Source organism: Triticum aestivum, chromosome 7B (genome assembly GCF_018294505.1).
Source record: "Triticum aestivum cultivar Chinese Spring chromosome 7B, IWGSC CS RefSeq v2.1, whole genome shotgun sequence".
Taxonomy (NCBI): domain Eukaryota; kingdom Viridiplantae; phylum Streptophyta; class Magnoliopsida; order Poales; family Poaceae; genus Triticum; species Triticum aestivum.
In genome coordinates, this window is record NC_057813.1 from 652,651,362 (window position 1) to 652,662,216 (window position 10,855).

Sequence of the window (10,855 nt, forward strand, 5' to 3'; positions counted from 1 at the left end):
GAATACCGGAGGAACACTTTATGTGCTACCAAACGTCACAATGTAAATGGGTGATTATAAAGGTGCTCTACAGGTGTCTCCGAAGGTGTTTGTGGGGTTGGCATAGATCGAGATTAGGATTTGTCACTCCGTGTTTCGGGGAGGTATCTCTGGGCCCTCTCGGTAATACTCATCACTATAAGCCTTGCAAGCATTGTGACTAATGAGTTAGTTCCAGGATGAAGTATTACGAAACGATTAAAGAGACTTGCCGGTAACGAGATTGAATTAGGTATTGAGATACCGACGATCAAGTCTCGGGCAAGTAACATACCGATGACAAAGGAAACAACGTATGTTGTTATGCGGTTTAACCGATAAAGATCTTCATAGAATATGTAGGAACCAATATGAGCATCCAGGTTCCGCTATTGGTTATTGACTGGAGATGTGTACCGGTCATGTCTACTAGTTCTCGAACCCGTAGGGTCTGCACGCTTAACGTTCAATGACGATTGGTATTATGAGTTTATGTGATATGATGTACCGAAGATTGTTCGGAGTTCCGTATGTGATCACGGACATGACGAGAAGTCTCGAAATGGTCGAGACATAAAGATTGATATATTGGACGGCTATATTCGGACACCGGAAGTGTTCCGGAGAAGTTTCGGATAAAATCGAAGTGTCGGAAGGGTTGTCGAAACCACCAGAGAAGTAATGGGCCTTATTGGGCCTAGGGGAGAAAGAGAGGGGCTGAGAAGGGCTGTCCGCGCACCCCCCATGGTCCTAGTCCGAATTGTACTAAGGGGAGGGGCGGCGCCCCCTCCTTCCTTCTCTTTCCTCCTCCTTCCTTCTTCTCCTAGTAGGACTAGGAAAGGGGGGAGCGCTACTCCTACTAGGAGGAGGAATCATCCCCCCTTCGCGCACCTATGAGGGCCGGTCGGCCTCCCCTCTCCTCCTTTATATACGGGGGAAGAGGGCACACCTAAGACACACAAGTTGACAATTGTTTTAGCCGTGTGCGGTGCCCCCCTCCACAGTTACACACCTCGGTCATATCGTCATAGTGCTTAGGCAAAGCCCTGCGCCGGTAACTTCATCAGCACCATCACCACGCCGTCGTGCTGACGAAACTCTCCCTCGACCTCAGCTAGATCTAGAGTTTGTGGGACGTCATCGAGCTGAACATGTGCAGATCGTGGCGGTGTCGTACCTTCGGTGCTAGGATTGGTCGAGTCGTGAAGACATACGACTACATCAACCACGTTGTCATAATGCTTTCACTTTCGGTCTACGAGGGTATGTAGGCATCACTCTCCCCTCTCGTTTCTATGCATCACCTAGTGATAGATCTTGCGTGATCATAGGATTTTTTTTTGAAATTACCGCGTTCTCCAACACACAAGGAGCGGTACAACTGCCACAAGTCCACATTTCAACCCTAAAGTTGTCATTCAGTTTAAGAATCGACCCCGAAGTACAAAACTAGTTGAAACACACCACAAACTAACGACCTAGCTCATGAATCAACCCTAGAATCACTGCTCCCAGCTCCATCTACGACCGACGAACGGCGGCAGTGCATCCCTGCTGCACTCGAACCCGAGCCCTTTCCACCACAGCCACAACCCGAGCTCTCCTTGTCCATGGGCCCAAGCCCACAACTCCGGCGAACTACTTAGTCTACAAGTGCATCTCATCTCCTCATCCCAGTCTGGATCCTGTAGGCTCGAGCTCCCCCATCCATCCCCGTCGAGTCATGCGGGAACGGGATGGATGGATCCCATGCTGATGCAACACAAGGGTACGTTGTGGGCGAATCCCATGTGCAATTGGGAGACGAAATAGGGGCGGGTGGCCGCTGCTCATTAGGGGTGCAGATTCTCGGAGAAGGGGGTAAAAAAAGTGGGCGACACAGAGTTGAGGGTGGGTAGACAAAATTGCATAGCGATGGTGACATGTAGGCCGCGAGTCGTTGCAGGACAGGCATCGCCTTCCCTAATGTGCTCAGACAGTGAACCAACATGAGGGAGGGGGAGAGAGAGGAGGTCTATGGGATGGGCTAGATGTCAACAGCGGCAAGATCACCGTCGATGGTAGGCTTTCTGGCAGTCGGTGACACGTCTCCCTCGGTCAAGAGAGGTGGGGAACATGCGAATTTGCACGATTTGCGGTGGTGAGTGGGCACCAGATTCACGGTCGATGGTGGAAGGAGTGCAGCTTCGCGCTATCGGTCGATCTAGTGGTGTGTGGCATCATGTTATGGCGCCGCGATGGGGGTGCAGTGGTGCCAGAGAAATGTGGGGAACAAGATAGAGGCGGTAACAACCGCCTTAGATGGTGAAAACCGAGTCCAGGGTTGATTTCTGAGCCGATTGTTAGTTTGGGTTGTGTTTCAAACGATTTTGTAGCTTGGGGTTGATTCTTAAGCCAAGTGGCAACCTCAAGGTTGTAATGTGGACTTTTCTCATCAAAATACATACAATTTTCAACTTGAGTCATGCTAAAGTTGTTGCCATTCACCCCCACTAGAATTCCTCCCGATTTGCCTCTCGGAGGAGAACAATTCAAAATATCTTTCTTCCTCCTCACAAATTATGTAGTTCATTATTAGCTTTATTAGTTTCCTGCAAACCTACAAAATCCTCTCTTTTTACAAAATCAACTCTCTGGCAAATCTTCTAATAATGTCTTGCCCAATCCCCCATACATTCCAAAACACACCCACCATTTTTAATACTAAAAATATTGTTAGCTCGTTTTTCTTTTCAATTTCACCAATGGGGAGAGTGTTCTTCACACAGCCAATGGCTAGTGAGCCACCCTCCCTTTTTTCCCTTCCACTAGATTTTTAAAATATTCATAGTTATCTTCTTCAATTCTAGCATCTAATGATCATTGTCAGAACATAGTTTAGAAATATCAGCATCTCCAGAGTTAATGGGACCACGAGAGCCGGGTTCCTGAATATGTTTCTCATTAACTATATTTTGGATATAAAAATCTTCCTTGACTTGCTCCATTTTCTCAATAATTTCCAGATTATACTCAACCATTTCAGTTGAACAACCAAGGTCAAATACCCACCATATCAGACATATGTAAAAGAGAAGATTTATCATTATTATGAGGGCTATTAGAAAGGTTTTCATTATCATTCTTATCAACAGCTCTCTTTTTAGCCAAATCTTCAATTCTGACATCCTCCGCATCCTTAAGCCCTGGACATCTTCTAGGAGGCTCTCCAACATCCTTTTCTGAAACTTCACCACCCTCACTGCTCCCAACTTGGAGCATTTTAGTTCCAAAAGAGCCTGATTACCATTGTCCATTGTAGTCCACATGTTCCACATAAGAATCATTGTCTTTACCTTTATTTTGGCTATTATCCATTTCCATATCCACATCCACCGAATCTACCAATTCAGTGGATCTCTGGCTTCCCTTTGCTCAATTCTCTGAATTAATTCCTCCGGTTTCTTTTTCTTTTTGGCTATATACTGACCATCAGCTCCAACTTCTTTTTGTCAGTTTCCAACTCTATCATTTCGTGGTGATATGACTTCGTTGGTGGTATGAAATATCGAAGCTTTGAAAAAGGTTAGGAATTCAGATTTGGGAGCTTCAATTTTTTTCCCTTTTGTCCTGAACTCCCCTGATGTTCTCTTATCACCATGAAATTTTAAACGCACCTAGAAAATTTGGGCTTCCTTGATACCAAAATTTGAAGATTATTAGATTTTTCTTGGATTTTTTTAGAATTTACTCAAAAGGGTATGAGCTTGGGGCCTGCCATCGTTGTTGGCAATGGAGTTTTCCCAGGAATAGAAAATGAGCACTAGTACCTCCGTCTGTGTTTATTAGTCTTCATTATACTTTGGGTGAAAGTTTGGCCAGATATTTGACTAGCAAAATGTTAATGCATGTCACCAAATATTACATTGGTGGACGTGTTTGAATATAGTTTTCAAGTACTATACAATTTTTGTTACATATAACTTGTACTTTATTAATTAAAATTATGGTCAAAATATTACCCCCAAAATACACAGGGATTAAGAAACCAGGACGGTGGTAGCAGTAGAGTAGCTGTTTGAACCCGGCGAAAGTTTTCTGCTCGTTCGCATCGGTTTGCACTGGAGAGGCATATGGTACGGAGGGGAGGGACGAGAGGCGAGAGATGGATCTGGGAAACCGACACTTCTCTAGTCCCCAGGAAGCACTGCTTTCGGCCAGTCAGAAAGGTAATACAACAGCTGGCAACGTTGGAGGAGCTGCCCAATATACGTAGCATGTGCTCCACTGTACGTTAAAACGAGCTGCTCAACGTATGCAACGCCTGCAACGCATCCTGGACACATATAATTAACCACACAGTACAAGTATATATCTCTCTCCCTCTTTGATATTCTTGACTCCATCAAGGACCCAAGCGCTTCCAGGGCAGGGGGCCTCTTTTCTCCAACGTACGTAGCCTGGCCGGCCCGTCCATGGCTGTCAAAGGACACGCACAAACAGGAAGCTTGCATGGATATGGCAGTGTAGACCGACCCAACCCATGCATGCATGCATGCATAAATGATTCATAATAGACACGCAACGGAAGCAGCACAATCACTATCCACATGAACACGTCACAAGCTCACAACACAGCACTATTATTGATTGTTACATATATGTGGGGACAATATATATGGTCATGGAAGTGTAAGCTGCACCTGCAGGTGTGCGAGCAACCGTGACCCCCGTTACATCAAGTACAAAATTGGTGGCCACGTAGACCTTCTGGTACACCCTAAATCAGGTGCCCCACCAGGCCGTGTGCGTGCCCACCTAGTCCTGTAACAGGGGGAGTTGCAAGCAGGCTAATTAGCTTCTTCTCTCTCTCTCTCTCTCCTCAACACTGCCCTAAGATGGCTGGCCCTAGCAGCAAAGAACATCTCCCTCTCCCTCTCTCACCCACCCACCAACCAACACGTCTCTGTCTCTCTCTCTCTCTCTCTCTCTCTCTCTCTACATGGCTAATCATAGGATTACAATTAACGTGCTACTAATAGTACTACTAGCTAGTAATGAACACGCATATATAGGGGGGATGATCCAACTGTACTAGGTAGCGATCCATGCATGCGTTGATCAGGCGAACGGAGACCTGTGGGGCGCCCCCTTCCTCCTGTTGTTGAGGGACATGACGATCTGGGGGAAGAAGCCCCCCGACTTCTTCTTCCTCGGGACGGGGACGGGGACGTCGACGCTGGCTGCCGCGTCGAAGCCGCGCGCGTTCCGGCTGCTGCCGCCGCTGCGGTAGCTGGAGCCGCCGCCGCCGTAGTGGTGCATCGGGTCCTCGAGGATGGAGTTCGGGGTGATCTGCCCGCCGGTGGCGCACCCGTCGTCCAGGAGGTCTGCCGGCCCGCTGCCGACGCGGAGGTCCTCGAACCTCGGGAAGCAGGCGACGTCGGGCTCGCCGGACATGTAGAGGATGTTGGACAGGTCGCCACCCTGCATCATGACATGATCCACCTGCATGCATGCACCGATATGCATCACTACTCAGCAGATACCAGTAGATTAGATTGTTCTTACCAACCTAGTACAGTATACATTTGCAAGTAAGGCGCCATGCAGCGTGTCGGGAATGGATGGAGTACCTTGCAAGAGAGGCAGCAGAAGTGGAAGGGCTCCTGAAGGATCCTGTCGCAGGTCAAGCAGACGTTGCCGGAGCCCTTGAAAGGCCTGGACTGAGGCCTGGGCTTGAGAAATATCACCTTTGCGCTGTTGATGGTGTAGGGCTGCATGGAGAGCAAAACATGAAAGAAGGAATTCGATTAGGCCACAGCTTTCCACACCAAATATCACCTTTGCGCTGTTGAAGGTGCTCATGTAAACGAAGAAGTGGGTGTGGTTTTTGAAAGGGCGTGTGATTGATATAGTTACCTGAACAAAGGAGCAGTCGATGAGCTTCTCAAGATCGTCCAGGCGCACCACGTCGTTGTACACGTACCTCCGCACCTGCACACATTTCAAACCTCCCTTGTTACACGAAAATGAACATGCTACTATGCAGCATGAGCAAAGTAACTTGGTGGAGAATCTTCCGAAAGCTGAGTGGTGAAAAGAGTGTCGTTCGGGTGCGTGAGTGTGAATTTACTGCTCCATGTGATGATGTAATAATGGCCTTCCGTCTGGATGCCAAAGGGAGGCAGGCTCGTGAGTGGTGACCGGTGAGCGAGCGAGCCACCAGCGGTAATAATTGCCGGGCGTTTGACCGGCGGCTCGTCGTCATCCCCATCGTGGGAGACCAAGGGCGTAGTAGTACGTGTGTTCCATCGTGCAGCATGCAGTGGCCAAATCAACAAACACCAAATGACCATAACACCCCCTGGTCCAAGCTACTCGACTCTACTCTGGGGAGTACGCGCCCGATGGCAGGGAGAGGTACACGTCCGGGGCGCGGTAAAAAGGAAATCGCCGGCCGGCCACCGATGGAAGCGGCCAAGAAAGCCGCTACGGCGCCCGGCGTCGTCGTCGCTGTGGCGTCCCTGGGCGAGTGAACAGCGTCGTCGTCGAGGGCGGAACCATGCGCTTGGACGGTAGCGCGCAGGCAGGAAGGAACAGTGTGGAGGGCCTTGTTTGGCAACAGGGCAGGTCCTTTTACCATGCACACATATGGTAAAAATGCCTCCGCCGTGCTCGCTGCTCTTTCTACCCCTGCTGCACGCAGTGACTGCTGCGACGCTTAACAAGATGATGTACTCCACAACAGCTGCCTGCCGGCCATCCATTTATTCACCAGCAGCCGGGCTGGGCTGGGCAGTAGGGTGGATCAGCGGGTGGAAAGGGTGCTTTGCTTTGCTATGCTATGCATGGCAAAACAATCCGGATAACCCACCCCATTTGTAGGGCGATTTGGGTAGATGAAACACGAGACCGACCTCTGCACTGCACTGCATGAAAATGAAATCAGCGGCTGGGAGGGGAGCAACGGAAGTGACGAGACCGCAACAGTGGAACCACTGTTACCACCGTTAAAACGCAGGCCAGGCGGAGAGCCGGATCCCCTGAAGTACGGCCACCTGACGTTGGGCCACTGACGCGTGGGTCCGGGTTCACACGTCAGCGAGTGTGCCGTACGTCAGAGGAGCTGCGTCCAGGCCAGGCCAGGCCAGGGCTTTCAGCGTTTGTGTGCGCATACTACTCCTCTATACATGCAGCCTGTGATGTGTGTGATGATAGGGAGGGAAATGGAGGGGAAAGGTGTCTGAGAGGATGCGCCCAGTCTACAGAGAGAGAGAGACAGAGGGGGAGAGATGGGAAGGTGGGTCGCAGTAACTTTTTGCAGGTGGCTGGCGAGTGGGAGGGGCGGAGGGCACAGGGACAGGAATGGGTGCGCGGCTCGCATGCAGCAATTGCAGCCGTGCAGAGTAATTATAAGACTATGCTTATTTCGGGGGTGCCGCCAATCCAAGCCGCGGTGAAAAGTAAACTGCTCACATCTCTCTCTATCTCTCTTCTCCACTACTACTACCTCCTTTTTCCTAGTATGTCTCAATGGTAAACCTTTCTTTTCTTTATCGACATATATACACTCCCTGAAGGAGCAAGAGCAAGAACATCTACTACTCCTACTAGTACGTAGTAGGGTCAATTGGCAGGAAAAAACAAAAGGAATTAACTATGGCTAGGAGAGGTGAAATTGGGCAAGGCTAGCTGCTGTAAAATTGTGGTGAAACATGAGAGGGGTTTAGTACTTGTAAATGTTAATTAAACGATGGAGGGGAGGGGGCAGGGCACAAAGCACCATGGGCTTGGCCTGGAGAAACGACAAGCAGAAGCCGAAAGACGAGCTCGGGCTTCGAAAAGGGAGCGCACGCTACGCGGCTTGGGAACTCGAACACGCCGCAATTAAGCCCCAACCGGACCAAATCTCTCTCTCTACTGTGCACGGCATATGCTAATTGATTAAGGTCCATCTATGTCCTACTACATGTCGAGTAGATAAGCACAGCTTCTCTCAACCTCCCCGTGCCATGTTTGCTAAACGTCGTAAATTGCTCCACACAAAACAGCTCAAGCCCGAAAGGCTAACCATCCGGTTAATTACGCCAAGTAGTGTACGTAAAAAGGAGAACTTCCTCCTCTTCCCTGTCTGTGTGGGTGCCACTGAATTGCGACCGGAATCTAAGGGAGCAAGGAACTATTGTGGCAACAAACGCACGGCCGCGCGCGTCCGCGTTTCATACGCACGCCGGGGAACAAAATCGGAGAGAATTCGCTACTACCAACTCTTGTGGACTAAACAGGCGAATCAAGAGCCCGTGACAGGCATGCATGCAGCACGTGATACTCCTACTGCCGGCGAAGAATTACGACGGAATCAGTAGATGAATTTGTCGGCGCAAGTCTCGATTTGACGGACGGGAGAGAGAGAGAGAGAGAGAGAAGTGGGAGAGTGAATAATCACCTGGATGAGCGGGTGATGGCGGTGCGCGGGGGCGCAGTGCGGGCAGATGCTGGTGCGGCAGGCGAGGCAGAAGATGTTCTTCTCGTTCTTCTTGCGGCTCTCGTGCGCCGAGCACGCCACGAAGAAGGTCTCCTCCACCAGACCCCCCACCCATCCAGGCCGCATCCCCATCCTCCCCTCCCCGCCGGCCAATTCCCTCCTCCTTGAGCTCTGTCTCTCTCTCGGCCACGCCCAGCAATTCTCTGCCACGCCCTACCTAGCTCGGCCGTATGTATGTATGTCCAGACGTTGGTAGTGCCTCGCAGGGAGAGGGAGAGGAGAGTGATGCTCTCTTAGTTGGACTGAGCGGTCGATGGAAGGCGCGGCTATATATAGCGAGGGACGGAGGGAGGGGCTGGACGAGTGCTAGCCGATCTTGTGGTGGTGGCTAATGGCGTCAAGGGGACATACGGGCCGGGTGGTCAAAGGAACACCTGGCTGGGCGTCACGGTCCAAGTGTCGGGCACCGTTCTGCAAATTCCCCTAAATTCCCAGGGGTTCCTGCAAAGCTCGCCTGATGAGAAACGCCCAGGGGCCGGCCGGGTGCGGACTCTTCCTGGACGCAGGGTGGTTCCTGCACGCTTGTTCGACTGATCACTGATCAGGATAGGGCGTGACTAACTTACTAGCATGATGCCGGCGTCAGATCAGGCCATGTGAATCGGAATTGCCTCACATACGATGAAAGCTCGTCTGATTTGGTACGATAATGCAATCCACCGTGAATACACCTTCAGCCAGCGTTGATCAACGGCTTCCCTCTCATCGTCTACAGTGTCAGCAACCTGATCTCAGTTGCAAAATGCACGAGAGAAAAAAGCTGGTGATTGAGTTGATGCTGCTGCTGCTGGCCTATCTTCTCCGAGGAAAAAGGGGCAATCAACTCTGCCTGCCTACTGCGTGCGCACCAGCTGGAATCAATGAGAAATCGCCCCGTTTCCCGTTTCTCCTCTGACTGAACCTCCCCCTGCCCAACTCGGGTATAGCGGACAAGCCTCCGGCCGCGATCTGGAATTAAACCCGGGTATTCATTGGGCAATCCGGCATGTGATCTTTCCCATCCTCGCCGTACGTCCTATGAGCTCCAGCGCATTATGCTCTAAAAATCTCCATGGATCTCTCTCTTTTTCACCCGTGGTTTGCATGCAGTTTGAGCCCCAGGACGCTCCGGAGACGACGAGATTAATTATTAATAATAGTAACGGTAGCAGTACCGTCTCTCTCTGCTTTTTACGTTTACTGCTGCTTTTTGAGTTCTTGTTTTATGCGGCCGTTCTTTTGCACCAATTGCGGACTTCTCTTTCGGTTTCCAGTGAGTTTTAAATATCAAATCCAGTTTGGATCGCGAACTTTGAATTTGCAAAATAACATGGTACTACCTCCGTCATGGTTTATTGGTCCTCATTTTATTATGTGCCAAATTTTAGCCATAAATTTAACTAACACAATATTCATACATGTCATACAAAATTATATACTGGAAACTATGTTTAAATACAAATCCAATGATATAATTTTTGTTAACATGCATTAATATATTGTTAGTTAAATATTTGGTCAAAATTTAGCATAAATTATAAAAGGGACCAATAAACCAGGACGGAAGTAGTATGAAGAGAGTACTTTGTTCCTCATGCATCAAAACAAAATCTATACAATGTGTGAGTATAGTTTAATTATTGTATGCTGCAATAAAAATTACAAATATTCTAAAAATGCATGAAAAAAATGTTCATGCAACACCATAACAACAATGATAATTCTCTTACGACAACACAACACAAATTCTTAACAAAAACAACAATCACACATAGTTCAAGTTCAATGTTCTACATTATGAACAATAACAACAACACATAGTTCCAACAACAACAACAACAACAACAACAACAACATAATAGTCCAGATAGGCTCAAGTTCAACAAGACAAACATGAAAGCATTATTTGGTTGAATTCAAAGGCAACAACAAGAACCATTAGTAGAAAAACGAGCATTATGAGCAGCCACCAAAGGCGGTTGTGACCAAGCTGATCAAAGCCACCTATAATATACCAAGCACACATGGTTAACATTACTATACACAGCTCCTGAGGTAGTTAGAACAATAAAACCACCTGCAAGAAACATTAGAGGCAAATGCTATTTTGTAACCACCTCCAACTTCTCATCATCACATGAGATTTCTATTTTGCAACCATCTGCATCTGGTTAGTACCACGGGGCGCAGCCTTGGTAGTCTATTTCCTCCTATTTCCATTGCCCTTCCCCATTCTACGACCAAGCCCTAGCACAAATGACCTAGTTGCATGTTCACCCATCCGAGGCAGCGCACCGCCCATCCGCGACGGCGTGGTGGCTGATCCACCCATCC

General features: G+C 49.0%; 1 protein-coding gene across 1 annotated transcript; it reads right to left on the bottom strand.

Annotated features, from left to right (window-relative positions):
* Positions 1 to 4,608: 4,608 nt before the first annotated feature.
* Positions 4,609 to 8,786, bottom strand: LOC123162396 (protein RGF1 INDUCIBLE TRANSCRIPTION FACTOR 1). Its single transcript, XM_044580181.1, has 4 exons — positions 8,444 to 8,786; positions 5,917 to 5,991; positions 5,631 to 5,771; positions 4,609 to 5,502 (listed from the first exon to the last, which is right to left on the bottom strand). The coding sequence occupies exons 1-4, from the start codon at positions 8,612 to 8,614 to the stop codon at positions 5,119 to 5,121; spliced, it is 771 nt and encodes a 256-aa protein (XP_044436116.1). The 5' UTR covers positions 8,615 to 8,786; the 3' UTR covers positions 4,609 to 5,118.
* Positions 8,787 to 10,855: the final 2,069 nt, after the last annotated feature.

Bases quoted from the DNA above. Each gene is read 5' to 3' on its own strand.
- LOC123162396 (XM_044580181.1), bottom strand. From the start codon at position 8,614: ATGGGGATGCGGCCTGGATGGGTGGGGGGTCTGGTGGAGGAGACCTTC. The intron at 5,772-5,916 runs GTAACTATATCA...CTCTCCATGCAG, and splicing joins TCGACTGCTCCTTTGTTCAG to CCCTACACCATCAACAGCGC. The intron at 5,503-5,630 runs GTACTCCATCCA...GCATGCATGCAG, and splicing joins TCTGCTGCCTCTCTTGCAAG to GTGGATCATGTCATGATGCA.